This window comes from Ranitomeya variabilis, chromosome 1 (genome assembly GCF_051348905.1).
Source record: "Ranitomeya variabilis isolate aRanVar5 chromosome 1, aRanVar5.hap1, whole genome shotgun sequence".
Lineage (NCBI taxonomy): Eukaryota > Metazoa > Chordata > Amphibia > Anura > Dendrobatidae > Ranitomeya > Ranitomeya variabilis.
Genome location: NC_135232.1, coordinates 664,589,929 through 664,612,798, shown reverse-complemented (window position 1 = coordinate 664,612,798; position 22,870 = coordinate 664,589,929). Strand labels below are relative to the sequence as shown.

General features: G+C 41.1%; 1 protein-coding gene across 3 annotated transcripts in view; it reads right to left on the bottom strand.

Moving 5' to 3' along the window:
• RASGRP1 (RAS guanyl releasing protein 1) overlaps positions 1-22,870 on the bottom strand; it is a 67,430-nt gene that overhangs the window by 9,727 nt on the left and 34,833 nt on the right. For 2 of the 3 annotated variants that reach the window (XM_077263603.1, XM_077263582.1), the window contains exons 4-16: positions 20,716-20,778; positions 20,476-20,607; positions 16,968-17,121; positions 15,466-15,639; positions 15,269-15,385; positions 14,789-15,064; positions 11,188-11,268; positions 5,942-6,046; positions 5,743-5,852; positions 4,408-4,552; positions 2,242-2,278; positions 1,746-1,895; positions 981-1,348 (exon numbers count right to left, since the gene is read on the bottom strand). In XM_077263603.1, the coding sequence (XP_077119718.1) occupies positions 981-1,348; positions 1,746-1,895; positions 2,242-2,278; positions 4,408-4,552; positions 5,743-5,852; positions 5,942-6,046; positions 11,188-11,268; positions 14,789-15,064; positions 15,269-15,385; positions 15,466-15,639; positions 16,968-17,121; positions 20,476-20,607; positions 20,716-20,778 (1,912 nt within the window). The remainder of the gene's footprint in view (positions 1-980; positions 1,349-1,745; positions 1,896-2,241; positions 2,279-4,407; positions 4,553-5,742; positions 5,853-5,941; positions 6,047-11,187; positions 11,269-14,788; positions 15,065-15,268; positions 15,386-15,465; positions 15,640-16,967; positions 17,122-20,475; positions 20,608-20,715; positions 20,779-22,870) is intronic. The other variant, XM_077263592.1, reaches the window with a different exon arrangement.

The window sequence follows — 22,870 nt, the reverse complement described above, 5'->3', positions numbered from 1 at the left end:
TTAGTGTGTGTGTTATGCGTTTATTACCCACCTAACCCACCCAGCCCTGCGGTGGGCGCCATCTTCCTTTGGCCGCGCGTGCGCAGAAGCGGCGCTCTGCTGGCCGCGGCTTCAGGAAAATGGCCGCGGGATGCCGCGCGTGCGCAGATGGATATCGCGGCGGCCATTTTCCTGAAGCCGCGGCCAGCAGAGCGCCGCTTCTGCGCACGCGCGGCCAAAGGAAGATGGCCGCGCCCACCGATCACCAATGCAATAACGAACACCGCGCTATTTTAAATCCCCTGGAAGAGGATTCCGGACTTTGGGCATGCGCACACCACTACGCCACCAACGGAAAACTACGCCAAATCTGGGGGAAGACAACGCCCATGCGACCTGACCAGCCTGATTGACAGGCGAAAACGGAGACTTTGCAAAGTTATTTCGGCAACTTAGGTGGGTAATAAACGCATAACACACACACTAATGTAACGCCCACCTCTGCCCCTATTTAACGCTATTTTTATCCCATCTTCCAAAAACGTGGTGACAGGTTCCCTTTAAAAAGCCAAGGGGGTGAATACTTTCACAAGCCACTGTAGGACGGAGTAGGGCTGAGCTTCATTTCTCTAAGAAATGTGAGATTATTTCTCACTTATGCAATCTGTATACAATCTGTTTTTTAGAGCCTCAGCAGCAGCTATTACTCATGTACACAACGATTTCAGAGTATCCTTAAAGGGACTCTGTCACCTGAATTTGGAGGGAACAATTTTCAGCCATAGGGGCGGGGTTTTCGGGTGTTTCATTCACCCTTTCCTTACCCGCTGGCTGCATGCTGGCTGCAATATTGGATTGAAGTTCATTCTCTGTCCTCCGTAGTACATGCCTGCACAAGGCAATCTTGGTTTAAACATTAGGTCATTTTGCAATCATACATTCCCTTTAATGGTGGCCATATTGGTTGTTACCATATTTTTTTATCATGGTATAACACTTACTCTTTCCAGTTCTTGTGTTGTGGGTTTAATTCCTCGTCTTTCCTCTCGTGCTTTCCTAACAGAGTCTTTATTATCCCACTTAGCATATGCCCGCTTCCTCACGAGCATTGGACTGGGACAAGGAGATGAGCTGCGGTTTAATGAGGGATCTGGGGTACGGCTTCGGTGCACGGCGGGAATGAGTAAAGAAGGGCTGGCAGGACAGTCATCTGTCTGTGTGGCGCGATGTTTCACAGCCGGCTGTAACCGTACAGAGATTTTCTGAGCTGAGCTGCCCATCAACATGATTGTCCTGTCTTTGCTGATTTCCGTATGGTCATTTATTTCTCCATTTATGTAAGGAAATGGATCCTCGTCTGCTGAGCAGTCTGTGCAAAAGTAAAAAAAAAAAAAAAAAAATGTCAAGTGAAAGGTATAAAGGTAAGTCAGAGTAGCCAGTTTTTGTTCTTATTTTATTAACGCAGCTCCCAATTATTCTGTTTGTTTGTTTTTTTAGATTTGCCATACGGTTGCAGAGTTTTGGACTTTTTTTAGTGCTAATTTTTATGGTCTTTCCTTGGGGGCATGGCTCACAGGACTCTGGGGGCGTGTAATTAGGCTGCTCTGTGAGCACCGCCCCCTTGTTAAAAAAACAATAACAAGTTACTCAGGGGAGGAGTTCAATTAAAATACGAGCAAAAACTGGACTTTTTTGACATGGCGACGGGTCCTCTTAATTTCCATAATTTCACTTTTATTTATTTGTACTTCCAGATAGATACTCACCATTTGTCATCCCCTTGCCACTGGCCAATGAAATGTCAGTCTGTCCGGAGTCCGGTGACAAACTGCTGTCTCCTGAGGGGCACTTTGTCCTTTTCTTACATTCAAACACAACCAGCTCTTTACATTGCTTGTGGCAGTTCATCCCGCAGTCTGTGCACAAACACAGAAGACAACAATGAATAATAATAATATAGCTACACACCTCATTTCCAGCAAGTCCGCACTGGTAGCTATGGCACACCCTGACTGCATACAGTATATGTAGGTGTGGTGGGACTTCCTTACTTGTTTCCCCACATTGACAATTATAGTGTCACACGATATATACCAGCTGTAATAAATATGATAATATGGTCGTGACAATGTATATTCCTCTTATAGTGAATCCCTATGTCTCAAAACAACTGTAAATCAGTCTTTTCCTATATAGTAATATACAATCACCCAGCAGGAATACATGAACAGTCAGACATAAATAAAGTAATAGAATTTTTACCTTTGCAGCGGTATCCTTGTTTAATTACACCCCAAAGCTGAAAATATACAGAAAATAACAGTCAGTTGGAGTTGCTATTCCAACTTAATCCATTCCCACTGAACACTTGTCTCCTGTGAGGAAGCTGTGAGAAACGCGCGTCAGGGTGTGGCTTCCTGAAGACTGGTATGGGTCATTAATTGTAATTTACATCTATTTGACTTGATAGCATTGTTATGTATTTATCTGGTGAGTTATGAATTATGTTTTTCTTCTATACAATCATGATTAGATATATTCAATCAACTTAACTCCACATGACTATGTTTTATATATACCAAAGCATTTGCACATTTTGGTTATAATATCTATGATCTATGACTTTTCATTGTATTTATTTATATGATGGCTATGGGCTTAGATCCCAGTTCCCTGAGGCTTGTTTATCGTGCTGACTTTTCTGGAACTTTTTATTTGATATAATGACGAATGTTTTTAAGCATGATCCAATAAATATTATATTTGATTTTCTATAAAAGTGTGGCCACTTTCTTATAGGGTCTAACATTTAATTTTTTAGCCAACTCTTAATTTCTCATCATCAAAAGGATATTCTAACCATTGGCATTAATTGTGTTTCCTTGGTCCTAACTTTGGTACACCCACTGCCCAATCAGTAGAACTTACCTAAGGACATGGGAAGTCGGCCTCAATTATACATCATCAATACAGTTTTTAAAAAAACATAAACCAGATAGTGAAACATATTTTGTGGGGGGGGTTTGTTTTCATTTATTGATTGTAGGTTTTTTTTATTCTTTTTAACTGTATATCAGTAGGAAGCAGCTTCTGTTTACATTTGGAGACGTACTGCAGCCACATGGATCATAGGAAGGAATAGTCTGGAAATGTTAATTAACTTCAATGGGAGAGATTTCTAAGCATGCTCCGTGACCCATGCAGACTGGATTGTTCACAGAGAAGGAGGAGGTGACTGTCACCTAATGTGAATGGGTTGATCCTAAGTCGTGTATGTGTAAGGGATAAACTTCATTGTAATCTCCTTGATGAGGGAAAAGTGATCTCTACAGAACAGAAAGTATCTCATGTTAGTAGGCAGGTGCGAACAAGCAATATACTGCAGCCTCCCTGCTCTGCGCATAATTAAGGCTACATTCCCCCAATGAGTTTTTGGTGAGTTTAAAAAAAAATGGAAGTAACCTATTTTACTTAATGAGTTCAGAAATAGTGCAGAAAATTTACAACATTAAAAACTCATTAAATGTTCATCATGGGAATGTGGTTTTATATCTTGTGCGGAGCAGGGCTGCAGGAGGCCAGGATTTGGAAGATCTGCTTGCCAGGACTTGGGTTTATTGTGCACTCTGCTTTACCACCCCTACACTTGTGCATTGAGATAAGTCATCAATATGGATGAGCGGACCCATGGACGTTCAGGTTCTGGTTACAGTTAAGCAAATTTTTCAAAATTCGGTTCAGATTATGATCAGCGGTGAATATTGTTTTTGCAACATTCGCCGAACACATCCGAAAATCATTGGAGTCAATGGGAGTAGAAATGAACAAATATGTTTGGAGCTGATTATCAAACATAAATTTGGCACGAATAGGTTATTAATATGGCATTAATATGGCAAATTCAGATTCGGTGACCGATTCCGAATATATTTGCTCAACTCTAGTTCTGGAACCCAACCCAAACTTTATTCCAAACTTCGGTTCGGGTGCCAGAACAGTACCCTAACTTGAACTCGAACCCAATTCAAAAGAATAGGAAACCAGAATTTTGAGCTGGAAAATTATCCCTCTCTCCCTCTCCTTCCCGCAGAACCCTGAACATTGCAACGGACTTCTGGGAGAAGTCTGTGTTTGGTGTTTAGCACCTGACACTAACTGTCCAGTAAAAACCATAAAGATTTACGGTAAGTTCGTGTTCACTCATTTCAAATCATCAATGATTCCTATCATGGTAGTTTCTTCTATATACAGCAGCTACTGCCAATTATATTTTACAACGTCACACATTAAGTAGTCACACCTAGGATGGTGAAGCAGCTGCTAAGAAACCCATAACATGGGAAATTTTTATGCAGAAAAACTAAGTGCAGTCAGATTTTAGAATGCTCTTTGTACTTGCGGATTGGTGGGTAAAGATAAAATACTTACAAATCCAGCACAGTTGTCACAAAACGTTGGACGGAGGTAGGTAGTCTCCTGGAAATTGTGTAGGAAACCCAAGCCAAGTTTGGAACATATGGAGCTGGCTCGCATGAAATATGCTGTGATTTCTTGTCTGCTGATCTGACCCTCCCTGCAAAGATCAGATGAATGTAAATGTTAGGTCCTTGTATTCTGACAACCGAGAAACTAGTCATCAGATTTAGCTCAATAGGTTGCATCTTTTGCTTCCACTTTGGTAGTTGTTTTCCAGGAGGAAAAAAAATTATTGGGCCACATTCAGACGTCCGATTTTCTCACATACGAGAAAAACAGACTGATTTGTTTTTTTGTAATCAGAGTTTGACCTGAGTGCCATAAGTTTTTCTCTTTGGTAGAGTAGAAAAAAAAGTTTCTCCCCCTTCTCCTTTCTGACAGTCTGTGAAAATCGTTCGGCACACAGAAGTCACTTTTTTTCATGAACCCATAGAACTGCATTGCCGATTTTGATTGGACACTTGGATCAAAATCAGACATTTCTACGTGATTTTCCACAAACTGCTCAGGCCATGAAAAATCATGGACATGTGACTGGCCCTATAGTTACAGACGCCACTCTGTATTCTCAGAGGGGTGATTTAACCCGCAACGGCATCGCATCCATGACTAAAACTGAAACGCCAAGGGGGGAAATAAAGTTCATTTTCTCACAGCAGCATTCGGCTAAGTGCAGGAATCGGGCAAGTTAAAAAACGCTATTATCCTGTAAATGAACCCCATATCTGTAGGTTAATAGCATTTTTTTCTGGTGACACGTTCCTTTAATTGCCTGTAAAATCAACTCTTCATTTTGCTTTCCCCCTACAAAATCAAGGGACTGCTTGTTAAACAGTATAACCCCCCTACCCACAGTGGCTTCAGGCCACGTTGTAGCTACTCTTTACCTGAATTCTTCCTTTTTTTTATTTCCCATTCCTTTTGAATCCACACCTTGGCTCAATACTTAATAAGATTTCACCAAAACCTGTATACTGTAATTCCAGCCTAAGCCTGCATTCACACGTTGCAGCCATGGTGCATTTTTTTCTGCAACCGCAGCAAAAAAACATTTGCCACAATATTTGAAAATGTGCGAATGCAGCTTGAAAAAAAAGGGGTTTCTGAGGAGTAGATAAAAAATAGATCTTTTTTTATCTCCACTTTTTAACCAGACACAGCCTATGGACAAGAGTCATACTTTTTTCCAGAACAACTGACCACTTTAATTTTTTTTCTTTTTTTTCTACAGGACATCGCTTTTTTTAAAGTATAGAATGTTAGTCGCCTGGTAACATTTGATTTTACCTGTCCTTATCCATGATGCAAAATGAAAAAGGGAAGCTGGCAGCAATCTTCTCAAATTCTTCTTGGGATATATAATCATCTTGGTCCAGATCGTAGTTTTTAAATACGGACTAAGACAAAAGAAAACTTTGTTATACTAAACCAAAAAGATTTACCAGCATTTGTATGGTAAAGGTTAAAATGAGGAACGTGTACTTACATCTACCATCCTCTGCACATGCTTGCTGATTGTTTTTGGGTCTGGTTTAGGGGAGACACCGGATGCCCAGTCTGCGACAACCGGGGGTTTGGAGGGGGTAACAGGCTGCGTATAGATAGATTAAGGTACATTTCTTTAGAAAGTCTAATTATTATGTTGCCATAGCTGATTATAACGGTACAGATGCATTTACATTACATAATTGGCAGGTGTTAACAGGACGCAAATCACCTGAGAAAGAGCAAACGATAGTTTGTTGGATTACGTTAATTGATTTTAAGCTTATAACTTGCTTAAAAATCATCATTCTTGGCGACACATTGTCCTGTGTGCTGCCGAGAACAATTATATTCTTTACGCACAGAACAGTCGTATTAAAAATCGTTAAAAAATAGTGTATTAATCGACCACTGATCGTAGCCGATCAGCAATTTGTTAATGGGTCACCCTGAGAAATGAGTCAGTGAATACAGATGAGCAAGAACAGGAAGAACAGTCGTGCTGCCTGCCCTGTGTCTGCTATCGTTACCTATGTATGGATCATTGTTCTCAACACTGTGATAGCTAATGTTATAATTCTCGCCAACTAGATCCACCTCCAGTTTTATCACATATTATATCTGTATTTGTGAGCAGCCAACGTGTGAAAAAACTGCAGCTATTTATACCATCATTTACACCAAGCTTCATTTAATTTTCAGGATTTGCAGAATCATTTCCAGGTACATATGGGATTGTGTTGTGTCTGTAAAATTCAGGAAACGTATATGTAGCTGTGAACATTACTGGCAGCCTTGATTATTATTTAAAAAAATTGTCATCTTCAGGCATAAGCGTCTACCAACTGTATGATTAGAATATTGTAATACGGTAATATGTCTAAAACACTTAACTAACAGTTGACCCGCCACCATACATGAAGTTACCGTATGTGGAAAAGAAATAAAAAGAAACATCGGTCTCGATTTATCAAAGCAATTTTGTCAGAATTGTGAAGTAAATTGTTTTGAAAAGTCGCTAAATTTTGGGGTAACTCAGAGTTGTTCAAAAATTTGGCAACTTTTGGCTTTTTCATGCCAGTTTCTTCCAGCTCCACCAAAATGGGTGGAGCTGGGGCAGGATGGAGGTCCCGCAAGGGATGAAATCACAGCTTGTCTAATTCATGATGAGTTGTTCCTTACACCAGATATCTTACTCCAATCGGAGACTGGAGTAAGATTTCTTGCATTGTGCTCAGAGGCACACGCCACTTGTCAAAAGCTCCAGATTCATGAATTAGGAGGACCGCTTCATGAATCAGGAGCTTCTGACTCTACCGCACCACCTCATCAAGATCGGCGAAAAAAGCTTCAGTATTGATTAATCATGGACAGTTTTTCTCTTTCTACAGAGATTTTCACTTGGATTGTTATCAGGACTTATTGCTGCCAGTGTAAAAAAAAATTAACTAGTCAACCAGGTTAACCATTTTTGTATACTTTTGGATATGTGCTCTGTGTCATTATTCTGCTGTAGGACCCATTGTGTTCGGAACCACCCTAGTTTTTTTTACACTTGGAAGGACATTTAGCTCGAAAATTCTCTGACAATTCCATGATTTCATTGTTTCTGCAACACACCTAAAGGTACCGTCACACTAAGCGACGCTGCAGCGATACAGACAACGATGCCGATCGCTGCAGCGTCGCTGTTTGGTCGCTGGAGAGCTGTCACACAAACAGCTCTCCAGCGACCAACGATGCCGAGGTCCCTGGGTAACCAGGGTAAACATTGGGTTGCTAAGCGCAGGGCCGAGACATCAGAGGGTGAGTATGTACTGTTTGTTTTTTTACATTTTACACTGGTAACCAGGGTAAACATCGGGTTACTAAGCGCGGCCCTGCGCTTAGTAACCCGATATTTACCCTGGTTACCATTGTAAAACATCGCTGGCATCGTTGCTTTTGCTGTCAAACACAACGATACACGGCGATCTGACGACCAAATAAAGTTCTGAACTTTAATCAACGACCAGCGATATCACAGCAGGATCCTGATCGCTGCTGCGTGTCAAACACAACGATATCGCTATCCAGGACGCTGCAACGTCACGGATAGCTAGCGATATCGTTTAGTGTGACGGTACCTTAAGGCCTCCAGTTCAAGAGGCAGCCCCATATCATTATGGATCTTTACCATGGCTCATAATTAGTAGTGTAGTACTTTTATTTGTAGGCTTCATTTAGTCTATAAACGCAAGATTGGCATTCAAAGAGCTCTAGCTTGGCATCATCTGATTATACAACATTTTCCCAGGATTTTGGATTGTCTGTGTAACTTTAGACAAAGTTCAGTCGGTTTTTTATACCCACCTATCAGGAGAGTGTCCTTTACCCATACAACCCAGTTTTTTCCAATGTGTGGTGTATAGTACAGGATGAAACCATTAATCCACTTGTCTCCATCGCTGCCTGGAGGCAATTGTGGCAAGTGCTTTCTTTGCTAGCTTTCAAACTATCTTTCTGAACAATTTTCCTTTTTCCACCAGGTCCTCTAAGGTCCTTAACTGTCATACATGTAACAACCAGCCTAGATGTCAGATTCTTAGAAGATAGTATTGTACTCTGTAAACCCTTTGCTTAGGGAGCTTTTTTTAGACAATAAAAATGAGTGGGTTCTAACAAAAGAGGAGTAATGTTATGTGCACACCGTCCATGAGGGGCCAGGTCCTCTGAAGTGGGGAAATTGAGAAAGCTCCTACAGAACAGCATGTAAAGCCAAAGATAGTGGAAAAGGGCCAAGCCAAGAGTGTGGAGCTCTGAAGTCATGCAGAACTGAAAGCAGACAAGCATACACAAAGCGTTGTAGAGCCTCCGGGGTCATGAAGGGTTGGTTAGGAGCCTGACAGATATGTGGGCACTATAGAGGTAAGTCTGGCACAGAGCAGAGGCAGAACAAGCCCTACTGACCTAATGTGGGTGGACGCACACACCCTCAGGACAACAAGACAGACTTCTTATATCCAGGTGGTCATGACCTAGTTGACTTCTTCTAGTGTTTTCTTCATTGTTTGTGTTTACTAAGACACTGCACCTACCACCTGGAGATAACTGCCTTGCTTTGCACTTCTTAACAGATCATAATGCATGCTCATTCTACTCCCTTCCGGCAGGGATGCCATCATGCTCACCGCCCCGGCCACCCAGCCACATCCTCTGCTCCGGCTCCCATGTCCCAGGCACTGCGCACACCACACAGGTCTCCTGGCAGCACGCATAGGGCGCACATGCGCTGTCTGATTCTTAAAGAGACTGCGCACGCAAACCTAATGTGTCCCTAGCCAATTGCTGGAAGGCACTTAGTAGTTAAGGAACCTTCACCTGTTGGAAGGTGCCTGAGCAACTTTAGTACATTGTCAGTTTGTACTTCCTTCCTAGTTTTCAGGCCCCAGAATGCCTTTATCTAATCCAATCTCTGTAATTGTTCTGCTAGTAACCTGATCATGTTACCAAAATCTGCACTGTCTGAACCTACACCAGTGTGTGGTCCTGCCTAGGACTCTGAGTCTTTATCTGTGCTACTGACCCTTTAGGTCAGCTGCTGCAGTATCTGGGACTGCTCTGGAGTGGTACCTGGTGGCTACCTGCAGCTCAACCTTAACTCCACCATCAGGAGCTCTAGTGCACACCAGGTAGCCCTTTAGTCATGCCCCGCCAGGGTAAGTCCGGCCCGTGGCACAGTGGGTTCACAACCACCAGCATGACACATAAACATTAAGATTTGTACCTTCTCGTGAGCAAGAAAGGAACAATGTGTTCATACCTAAACATTTGTGTTTGCAACACTTCTACTGAAATAAGGGCATTAATCACCTGTTCCTACAGTTTCAAAAGGTGTTTCATGTAAAAGAGTGAATTAGTTGTATGACAATTTTGTAGTATACGTGATAAAATGGCTGCAAAGGTAGAAATTCTCTGAATGTAGAAGTAACAGTTGCTAAAGAGGAACCATTGTTTTAATTTTTATTCCATAAATCAATAGCACACGTGAAAATAAACAGCTTTGTCATATATCTTATCAGAGAAATCTGCTTCTTTCTATGCCAAAATTGATCAGTCATTATCAAACTAGCTCTGCCTCTGGCTCCTCTCCTCTTATCTACATAGAACGGTATGAGCACCAACTGCCAACTCCTATCTCACTAATGTAACATTCCGTCTTCAATGAATACAGATTTTACCCCAGAACTGAGAGTTTTGATAATGACTGATTAATTTTGGCATAGAAAAAGCAAATCTCATTGATAAGATCCATTACACAGTTGCTTATTTTCAGGTGTACTACTGATTTATGAAACAAAAATTAAAACACCGGTTACTCTTTAAATTCCACTTATTATAAACGATTCCCTTACTGCATTGTATCTTATTATGGCGCTCTACACTATATATTTACACCTTCGGTCGCCCATGAATATGTAGGTTATGGTATCATCATGTGAATCACATTTCATCTGTGACATCTGCTTATGCAAGTAATGAGTGTTATACAAGTGATAGCTGCAATGTATGCTCTGACAACTTTCCAGCCGAAATTCTAGCTGACCTCAATAGAGAGAACATTTATGTAATCACAGGCTCAAACTTATCTCAACAAAGGACTTTATCAATTGTAAACGCACAATTCTAGTACTTTCCGCCAAACAGGTCAAGAATAGAGTTACCCGTCAGAATCTGCATCTGCCAATGTCACATGTATACTGCTCCATCAGTGTGAGTCTATTACCCTTCCTGCCTTTCACTACAGGGGCCTGTTGCTTCTCCTTGCTCCAATGTTTGGCCATGTATGCATCTTACCAACTTGTATATAGAGGGGCATTTAAACTGAAAGACTATCGAATGCCAGTTGCACCGTAATCTTGTGGTGTAAACAGGCTGATGATAACTCGATAAACGAGCAAAATGTTCGTTCGTCGGGTGAAACTATATTTTGTTCTGCAAAAAAAAAATAATTGTTCTCGGCAGCTCATCATCCTGTGGAAATAGGACATGTGCTGCCAAGCTTATGCGCACTAAATGACCCAATACTGATCGTTATGTGCACTTAGGAGGTGCGGTATACAAGCAATTAAATGATCGCCAATCAATTGAGTTCCTGATCAGCAGTCGCTTAGTACCGCTGATTTTTAGATGTAAATGTATTTTAGTTTCTAGCACTTAGCAATATAAACTCTTAGCACATTCTTAAAATTCCTCAGTTACACTTACTGGAGCCCGATGATTCCTTGGTTCCCTCGCATAAGACAACTCATACATTTCATCTTCTGTGTAATACAAGTCCAGGGAAAGCTGGAAAACAGAACAATGAATTACATTTATTAAAGAAAAAACAGTGCAAATTTAAAATTAATATATTGGTGTTAACTAGGACATCAAATTAAACCGTAAATCCAATTTAGACATCACAGAAAGCAGTTATCTGTTTGCTTAGACCAACAACACAGTGGGGTTATGTAAAGCGGAAGTCTACATAGATATTTCCTAATGTTCCTTTCACAGACAATGGGACAAGGATCATGTGATTACTGGTGTGGTTAATGGGCAGCATAGCTGGTTACCGTTGATGTGTTACGTGGGTATGTAACAGATATCACAGCTGCTAAAGTTATGGCTATTGAGGATGAGCTTTGGCTACTGGAGTTATGGCTACATGATCGATAGCATGACTGCTGGATGTTTGGCTATTTAAGATCTATACTGGATTCGGGAGTTGTGACTGTTCACAGCCTGGCATGGCTGTAGAAGGCCATGTGACAAGGATTATAGGGTTAAGGGGTTTACCCATAATCAGTGCGTAGGACAGGTGATAAGTATGTCATCAATGGGACCCTCACCTTTCACAATAATGGAAGTCCCATGTTTCCCATCTGAATGGATAGTTGGTCACGCGTGTTTACGGCCGCTCTATTCAAAGTTCTGGGACTGAAGAACTTAGCTGAGGACTCTACTGACTGTAAGGTAGAACTTTAGTCCTGACCAAAAGTTTTGAGACAGACACAAATTTTGTATTCACCCTGGCAGCTGGATATCAGATTTTGGGCCAAAGTCTAACTGATGGCTGAAAAGGTATTGTTCATCACCAAATTGCTCCTGGACGGTTGAGAGAAGTTGCTCTTCGAGGATAATTAGATTCTATTCTTTCTTCATGGCAGTGATAAAATTTGGAGTGATCCCACTCCCCTGGACAAAATGCAAGCCCACATATGTATGGTCTCATGATGCTTTACTGTTGGTATGATACAGGACTCATGATATCAATCATTGTTTCTTCTCCACACAATTATTTTTCCAGATGTCCCAAACAATATGAATTGAAAGAGAAAATAACTGAGCAGGAAGTACGGGGAATGGACTGCAGACGACTGGGGTAAAGTTATTTTCTATTATGAAGCCCCCTTGAGACTGTTTAGGATATCTGGAATAATGATTGTCTAGGGAAGAAAAGGTGAGCACTACTATGAGTCATGTGTCCTGTCTACAGTAAAGCATCCTGAGACCATTCACGTGTTGGGGCTTTGCATCCATGAATTGGGCTCACTCACAATTTTGCTTAAGAACGCTGCCCTGAATGAACAGTGAGATCTAAATATCTTCAAATATTAATAAGCAATTTGGTGACGAGTACTGCTTTTTCCAGCATGTCCAGACCATGTCACAAGGGAAACATCTACTATATAATTGTCTAAGGGTCACTTCCATCTGTCCTTCTGTCTGTCTGTCTGTCACGGATATTCATTGGTCGCTGCCTCTGCCTGTCATGGAAATCCAAGTCGCTGATTGGTCGCGGCAAAACAGCCACGACCAATCAGCCATGGCCACAGTCCGGAAGAAAATGGCCGCTCCTTACTCCCGCAGTCAGTGCCCGATGCCCGCATACTCCCCTCCAGTCACTGCTCACACAGGGTTAATGGCAGCGTTGACCGCGGTGTAACGCACTCGGTTAACGCTGCTATTAACCCTGTGTGACCAACGTTTACTATTCATGCTGCCTATGCAGGATGAATAGTAAAAAGATCTAATGTTAAAAATAATAAAAAAAATAAAAAATAGTTACATACTCACCCTCCGTTGGCCCCCGGATCGAAGCGGTTACCGATGCTCCCAGATCGAAGCGGTTACCGACTCTCCTCGCGATGCCCCGGTGACCGCTCCATGCATTGCGGTCTCGCGAGATGATGACGTGCGGTCTCGCGAGACCGCTATGTCATCATCTCGCGAGACCGCAATGCACTCTTCAGACCGGAGCGCGAGGACCATCAGTAACCGCTTCTCTCTGGGAGCATCGGTAACCGCTTCGATCCGGGAGCCAACGGAGGGTGAGTATGTAACTATTTTTTATTTTAATTCTTTTTTTTAACAGTGATACGGTGCATACTTCGTGACTGGCCAATATACTACGTGACTGGGCAGTATACTATGTAGCTCTGTGCTGTATACTACGTGACTGGGCAATATACTATGTGGCTGGGCAATATACTATGTGGCTGGGCAATATACTACGTGGCACTGTGCTGTATACTACGTGGCTGGGCAATATACTACGTCGCTGGGCAATATACTACGTGACTGGGCAATATACTACGTGACTGGGCAATATACTACGTGGCTGTGCAATATACTATGTGGCTGGGCAATATACTACGTCGCTGGGCAATATACTACGTGGTTGGGCAATATACTGCGTGGCTGGGCAATATACTACGTGACTGAGCAGTACACTACGTGGCTCTGTGCTGTATACTACATGACTGGGCAATATACTATGTGGCTGGGCAATATACTATGTGGCTGGGCAATATACTACGTAGCTCTGTGCTGTATACTACGTAAGTGGGCAATATACTGCATTGCTGGGCAATATACTACGTGGCTGGGCAATATACTACGTGGCTGGGCAATATACTACGTGGCTGGGCAATATACTACGTGGCTGTGCAATATACTACGTGGCTGGGCAATATACTACATAGGCTGTGCAATATACTACGTGGCTGGGCAATATACTACGTGGCTGGGCAATATACTACGTGGGCTGGGCAATATACTACGTGGGCTGGGCAATATACTACGTGGCTGGGCAATATACTACGTGGCTGGGCAATATACTACGTGGCTGGGCAATTAACTACGTGGGCTGTGCAATATACTACGTGGACATGCATATTCTAGAATACCCGATGTGTTAGAATCGGGCCACCATCTAGTTGATAAATAAGTGGCTCAGTTTTGGATCCATGGCCAGGAAACTCTCCAAATCTCATCCAAGAATGGTCGGCCATCAGTCAGGATTTGGTTCAGAAGCTGATATCCAGCTGCCAGGACGAAGAAAAGAAGTCTTAAAAAATAAAGATTAATGCTAGAAATATTGAGTCTGTGCATAAACCTGATGTATTTGTCAATACAAATTCATGAAATGCTGATAATTGTACTCCAGGCACCATAGAAACATCCAACCAAAATATTTGAAAACACTGAAGCAGCAAACTTTGTGAAAACCAAAACTTGTGTGATTCTCTAAAGTTTTGGCAATGACCTTTATAGAGGAGTTAAAGGTTTTTTTTTATGAGATTACAAAAACATAGTTGCTTTGTTTTACATATAGTGTCACTCTTGTCCATAGACTGGGTCTGGAACTGTAGCTTTACCCAGTGTAAATTAATGCGGCTAAGCAAGCATGGCCATGTTTCTGCATGAGAGAAGCCATGTTTTTGTAAGCTCAAACCCTTTCCGCTTAAAATAGGAGATTACAACAGTGGGGGAAAATTGAAGGCTTAGCCGGAATATGGTAGTTTAGGTAGACTTTACTTACTGTCAGGAGATGTACGAGATCCATATTAGCATCCAGAGGGGGCGCTATATTTTGTAACTGGATGAGCTCATTGATATGATTGTACATGGAATGCAACTTTGGCACGTTGATTTGCTTCTCATCCAGAAAGTCAGGCATGGCCTCATAGAGAGAAATCAGATCTTTCAGGTGCACCCCAAGAATGGGAATCTTGAAATTGCTGCACTCACTGTATACTCTGCGGTAATTATCATAATTCCTACAGGAGGACAGGAGCTCTGTCATTTCATTAAGGACCTACAAAAAAATGCATATGTTTATTTAATGCTTACATATTACGTGAAGGGCCAAGGAATGCCAACTAGCTTCATACTTGTCTTTACATCCCCCTAGAGCTTTCAGTTATTCTCGCTGTAATGCCCCCCAGTCTTTTCAATTAGCACGAGAATATGACAGGACAGTCCATTTTCTGTACGTATCCTTGTTTAATTTAGTACGCACCTTATGCACATCATGAGAAACATGAGAACTAGTATCCTTAAGCCTAGATATGGAGCTGTGACAAAGACCTCCAATGACTGCCATCAGCGTGTTAAAATTCTGCAACTGCTGAAGTTTCTGTAAGGACACAGAAAGTAAGTGATATTGGTGTCCTGAGCTGTATATACCTGGACACGTGGACATAAACGACTGTTTACCTGAGCCACATGAATAAACTTGGTGAGAACTTCAGCTCGTAACTGTGGAGTTGGTCGGCTCAAGACCATGAGTTGAACCCACTGAGAAATCCCATTGCAGAGAGCTATTGACCGTTCCATTGTGGGATTATCTTTTACGCAACCATTCACAATGTAGTTCTGATAGTCAGAAAACTAAAAAAGAACCATAGAAATCAGTATTCTTATAAAGAACCAACATTAAATGATCTACCCAACATATTTAGCACATGACCCAAAATGACTGGAGCATATGGGATATCAAAGACTTAGAAACTACAAAAGTATTCACAAAACCTTCAGATATTGAGCGCCCCAGTAATGAAAAGTTACTTCTCATAAAAGATGATTGGTCTCCTAAATTTCATTATTGTATATCGTTCTAATCTATGCTTCAGCTTGGTTTTGTCATGGGTTGATCTAAGACTATGGAGATATTGAAATACAGGAACGTGCAGCTAGAAGAGCTAATGACTTAGCTCTACAGTCATCATCTCTACAAATTCTAAAGGTATTGTCGTTAAAGAAGAGTAGTATTGAAAAGTGTTAAGACCAAAGTAGTCACTTACACCATTGTCTACACAGATTTGGATATTGTCAAGAACCAATTTTCCAATTCTAGTAGAAGAATCAGCCCTACTCTTGTCCATTGACTATGATTAGTTTTGCAGCTCAGATCACTTATATGGCTGAGCTCCAAGACCACTAACTTTTGGGGCTTTTTAGAAGCTATAACCCACCACTGTATAATCTCTCATGGGAACATGGCTACACACACTTGATGTATGGTTCAATGATTATCTGATGAACAATAATTTCACAGATGTTGCCAAACACATTTAATGACACCATATAATCTTTCTTGGAACGCTCTTTCCAAAGACCAACCTTTTAAACACAGATGACTTCTTTAAAGATAATGACACTCTTTCACCAGTGACTAAAACAATTTTTCAATTGGTGTCGTTTAAAAAAAGAAGCCTTAGCCTTAAAGTCGTCACTAATGTGTATGGGCATCTTTAGGCTCTTTTCACATGGCATGAGCAGATGAAATATAGATAACTCACAGCACATTTGATGAATCTACAGGCCCCAGATGAAGGACAAAATCTCATCTTGATCCCATTCTAATCAGCACATATCAAGATGACATTTTTTGTGTGTGGAATAAAATATAAAACTGTGCGATATACTTTTCTTTTATATGGAATGGTATTGGTGATGGAAGAAGAACGTATGATCAAAGAAGCCTATCTCCTACCTAGTAGTTCCTGTATATCCTCCTATAGTACCAAACTGAATTGTCCTCCAAAAAGTCCTATCCTCATGTAGTCTTGCTAGTGGCTACCTGTCTTAGTCATGCTAATGGATACTTAGTCAAACGTGCAGGCAGATTAACAGAACATTGCTTTAAAAGATACTCTACAGCTGAAATAGTCCGGAGACAAATCCCCCATATCGTTGCCATATTTTAGTTCACTCACAGAAATTCGACGGAATGATTTGAATTCTAGATACGTCAAGTGTTCTGCTAGTTCTTGTGGCTCCAAGTGGTCAAACAGAAGGGAGACTTTCCTTTTCTTGCTACAGTTAGGTTTTATCCTTTGTGTCAGTTTTCTTGACCATTCCCGAGAGCTGCTAGAATGATAGAGATAGGAAATTATAAAATGATAAACAGATAAAAATGAGAATAATCTTCTTCTTTATTTTTATATAGCGCCAACATATTCTCCAGCGCTTTACAGTTTGCACACATTATCATCACTGTCCCCATTGGGGCTCACAATCTAAATTCCCTATCAGTATGTCTTTTGGAATGTGGGAGGAAACCAGAGTACACGGAGGAAACCCACGCAAACACGGGGAGAACATACAAACTCCTTGCAGATATTGTCCTTGGTGGGATTTGAATCCAGGACTTCAGCACTGCAAGGCGGCATTGCTATCCACTGAGCCACCGTGAGATAAATGATCTATAGACAGAGTGGTTCTTGCAAGTTTGTAAACCTTTCCGAATTTTCCATATTTCTGCATCAATCTGATCTAAAACTACATCAAATTTTCACATTAGTCTCAAAGAAAACTAAAACAAACAAATAGGCCAAAATTAATGCATTTTGTCATTTTTTTATTCAGAAAAATGATCCAGTACCACATCTGTGAGTGGCAAAAGTATGTAAACCTTTAGGATTACAACAAAATTTTAATCAATAGGGTAACAATTATGTTTGAGTGGTTGACCTGTTTATTTAAACAACAGAGATCTATTAAAGTCTGAACTTAACAACACATGTTTGTGGAAGTATACCATGGTACAGACAAAGGAGATTTCTGAGGTCCTCAGAAGAAGAGTTGTTGATATTCATCAAGGTAGAAAAGGTTACAAAACATCACTAAAGAGATTGGACTTCACCAATCCACAGACAGATTGTGCAGAAATAGTGAAAGTTCAAGACCATTATTACCCTCCCCAGCAGTGGTCTATCTATAAAAATCACTCCTTCGTATAATAATCGTCGAGGGCACAAAGCAACCCAGGGTAACCTCGAAGCATCTAAAGGCCTCTCTTGTATTTAGCTAATGTTAATGTTCATGAGTCCACCATCAGACGAACACTGAACAATGGTATGTACAGTATGATCGGATTGCAAGGAGAAAGTCATTGCTGCCCGCCTACAATTTGCGAAAGGTCACCTGGACAAGTCAGAAGCCTATTCACACAATGTTTTGTGGGTGGATGAGACCATAATAGAGCATTTTGATTTAAATGAGAAACATTATGTTTGCAGAAAGACAAACCTATCATTACAACATAAAAACCTCAGATCATCTGTTAAACATGGTGGTGGTAGTATCATGGTTTGAGCCTGTTTTGCTGCATCTGGGCCAGGATGGCTGTCGTTACTGATGGAACAGTGAATTCTGAACTTTTTTAGCAAATTTTAAAGGAAAATGTCAGGACATCTGTCCTAGGGATGAATCGCAACAGAATGTGTATTGTGCAGCAAAACTGTGACCCAAAGTACAGGAGTCGTTCTACACAAGAATGGATAAGAGGAGTAAAGTTCAAGTTTAGGGATGGCCAAGTCAAAGTCCTGACCATAATCCTGTAGAAATGTTGTGGAATGACCTGAAGTATGTAGTTCAATGGGAGAGAGAGCCCACCAACATAACAGAGTTGAAGCTGTTTTGTAGGGAGGAATGGGCTAAAATTCCTCCAAGCCGATGGCAGGACAAATCAACAATTAGGTTGGAGTCACACTAGAGCGAAAGACGGACGAGTGCTATGTGAGAAAAAATTGCATAGCACTCGGACCAATGTTAATCTATGGGGCAGCTCCCATCGTCCGTTTTTTTCTCGGCTGTATTATATGTGCAAGAGAAATCCCAGCATGCTGCGATTGTCCGCGTATCTCAGCTGAGAAACACCAATGCAAGTCTATGGGTGCGAGAAAAAAACGGATTACACACGGACCATGACTTGCAAGAAATACGCACTGGTGTCCTATAGAAAGCCGGCAATTTAGGGCGCTGTAATGTAAAGTCACACTGACAGGTTAAAATAGAATAGATAAAATAAATGTATACACATAGATAGGTATATATATATATATACATATATATTTAATTGATACACATATACATATATATATATATATATTTATATTTCAGTTAGGTAGCAGAATAGCCGATAATTCAATTGTCGGCTTCTGTAAAATCATTGCAGAAGCCGACAGGATATGACACATGGTTTACATACAGTAAACCATTGCATATCAGATAGATTTATATATGACCCTGACTAAAAATGTTAGTACTCTGTGTGTGTTAAATTTTGGAGATGTAGGTGTTAAATTAACAAATTTATTGAAAGAAAAAAATTGTGTGGACTCCCGCGCAATTTTCTTCACCAGAGAGGGAAAACCAGTGACTGAGGGCATATATGAATAGCCTAGAAAGGGACAATTGTTATTGCCCCCCCCTGCTAAAAACATCTGTCCCCAGCCACCCCAGAGAAGGCGCCAATAGCAAGGTGACATTAACCCATTATTACCCCATATGCCACCGCTACAGGGCAGTGGGATGAGAGAGGCTAAGTGCCAGAATTGGCGCATCTTATAGATGCGCCTTTTCTGGGGCAGCTGGGTGCTGGTATTTTTAGCTAGGGAGGTCAATATCCATTGCCCCTTCCTAGGCTATGAATATCATCCCACGGCTGTCTGTATAGCCTTTCTGGCTATTAATTATAAAAAAAATGATGTGGGGTCCCCCTATTAGAATAGCCAGTAAAGGCTAAATATACAGCTGTGGGCTGATATTCATAGACTGGGAAGATCCATGGGTATTAACCCCTTCCCAGGCTTCAAATATCTGCCCTGGCGGTCGGCTTTCTCTCCCTGGGGAAGAAAATTGCTCGGGAGACCACGCAATTTTTTTCGTTTGTAGGATGGAACTTGTGGAGCCAATAAATAGGCTTCCACATTATTTATTCATGATTTTCTGGGCCATGTCTATTTTGCAAGCCGGTGACAAAATCTCGCCATACGGATGTCACACTGATGATGCGAGAAAATCGCATCCTCGCATTGCACACAGATGACATACGGATCACTGTTCAGGGAATATTGATGCGATTCTCATCCGTAAAAAACGGACCGATTTTTTTATACGTTATGTGTGACTCCAGCCTTAGCAGAAATGTTTAGATGCAGTTATTACTGCACAACTTGTCACGCAAGATACTGAAAGCAAAGGTTCACATACTTTTTTTTACTCTCAAAATTGTGTATTGAATATTGAATAATTTTCCTCATGTTAAAAAATGACAAAGTCTAATATTTGTGACTTATTTTTTATCTGGTTTTCTTTATCTACTTTCTAAAACTTGTGTAAAAATCTAATATCGTTTTAGGTAAATTTTTATGGCATGTTCACAAGCATACTAGAACCATAGTAGATTAATAGAAAGACCTTCCGTTCCTAGCTACTAACATTTGAGCTGTGTCAAGAAGATGCCAGTGTGACTCTTCTCCTTGCGCTCGCACCATCTCCTGGAATTCTTCCATGTTCTGAGTTAGACACGAGTCCATTTTAAACATGGTCCAAAGTTCTGTAATCCAGTACCTGGCATGAAAAATTGTTGGGGGTTAGTAACACTACGTGGTTGGAAAGCTTGCTTGTCCGAGACGTGAAAAAGTGGTCTCCATCGCAACCTTTGGAGAGTCATATCACCTGACAAAGTAGCAGATTTTGAGGCAGAACATCAATGACCGCTTCTCCAGAGCCGTCTCATATGTTGGGAATATCAGTTAAGGTAAAAAAAAAAAAATCGAGAAGAGTAGGAGGTTACAGGAGATTAAATAAAAAAATTGATGCTTGCAATTCAATGGAGACAAGTTGTAGAGGGCATCAGCTCTGTGTATTGTGTCGCCCAATGTATGGGCTACAGAAGGTTTTCTATTTTCCAGGCTTATGTAGGTTATACAATAAACAAGCATTGGACGTAATCTCTCTGTTGCCAGGTTATGCCTCCCCCTTGAGTATCCTCATTATCCGCAGCTCCATGAGCACACGCCTGTCAATACCAACACACATGCTCCGCTCCTTATGCGTCTGCTCATTACTTACATCATTACTGACACAATCAAAGGTGTCTGAGACAAAGCAAGGCAAAAAAAATAATCCATTCACGTCTGATAAATCAGTCTCAAAAACTCCTGCGCAGACGGATGTAACCAAGCAACCTTTTATCACTCATTTTCAGCCATTATACTTGGAGTTCTGCTAAACCCAACCCGTATGTATCATCAGAGGTTTCTAAATTCAGATCAGTAAAACTGCAGCAGATATCGGCTACTGTACAGACTTACATAATTTACCAGTACTGTTTCCAAACTTTTAACCCCTTTAGGATAGGGTCTTTTTTTTTTCACTAACGTGCTGAAAGACGAAAAAAAATACAGGCGGGTGAAGGAAAAAAAAATCTGGCATTGTTTTGGGGTTTTCTTTGTACAGCATTCATCGTACATTAAAATGACCGAAGCTCGTGATTCTTCGGGGCAGTATGATTATGGCGATATACCAAACTTCTATAGGATTTTTTTTCATTATTTTAATGTTTAGGAAATATTTCAGAACTTTGTTAAAAAAAAAGGTTTGCGTCTCCATTTTTAAAGACCTGTAACTGTTTCTTTTTTAGTCGATGGAGCTGACTGACCAAAAAAATGTCAATGGCTATTTTAAAAATACCACATCTTTGTTTTTTTAATTAGAAAAAGGGAGGTGGTTTAAAGGGAATCTGTCACCAGCAGGAGCAGAGACCATGATGTGTCACTTACTGAGCTGCTCACTGTAGGTTTGATAAAATCACTGATTAAGATTTGAGACCTGTGAATAAAAACAACAAAAAAAATGTTTTTAAATAATTTTTTTGCCTCCCTCATCCCCAGGACTTCAATCTGCTTGTACTACTACCACAGTGAAACTGACAATATCCTATAAAAACAAAACACGGCCTAAGTTTCATAGGAGGACCACGATGGTAGTGATGTGGATCTTCTGTTGGCAGCAGCTGCCATGGCTACCCATTGGTACCCCTGTGATTGACAGCAGCATCTAAATGGTTAAACATCAGTGATCGGAGCTACCTCTGGTCGCTGCTGCTAGAGGCAGATGCCAGCTGTATAACATATGACGGTGTCATACAGTTACTGCATGTCAAGGTGCGAGAAGGGGTTAACACCAAGTGCAGACTGGACTCCCCCACACCATTTTGCAGCAGTTTAGGCTGTGTGCACACACTGCTTATTTGTGACTTACAGATTTGGTGCTGATTTCAATCTGCAGTATGTCCATTATTTCAGCATTTTTTGCTGCAGATTTCACCAATACTAATGAGAGGTCAAAAATCTGCACCAAAAATAGATTTGCCGCTACGTTTTTGCTCACAAGGTATGCAGAAATGGTGAAAAAAATGTGGTTTGAGGTTACTTTTAGGGTATGTGCACATATATTCTTGAGGTCTGCGGATTTTTCCACAGTAGATTTGTGAAAACCGCAGGTAAAAGGCACTGTGTTTTACCTGCGGGATTACCACGGATTGAGACTGTGGTTTTTGTGCGGATTCCACTGCGGTTTTCTATTATGGAGCAGGTGTAAAACCGCTGCGGATTCCGCGCAAAGAAGTGACATGCTGCGGAATGTGCACTGCAGATTGCGTTTCACATAGGTTTACATTGTACTGTAAACACATGGAAAGCTGCTGTGGATCCGCAGCAAAATCCGCAGCGTGTGAACATGGCCTTAAGTCTAAGACAGTGTTCCCACAATTCCTAACCGATGCTGTTTTTGCTGCTACTTTTACCCAGTTTTTTTTTTCATAAATAGC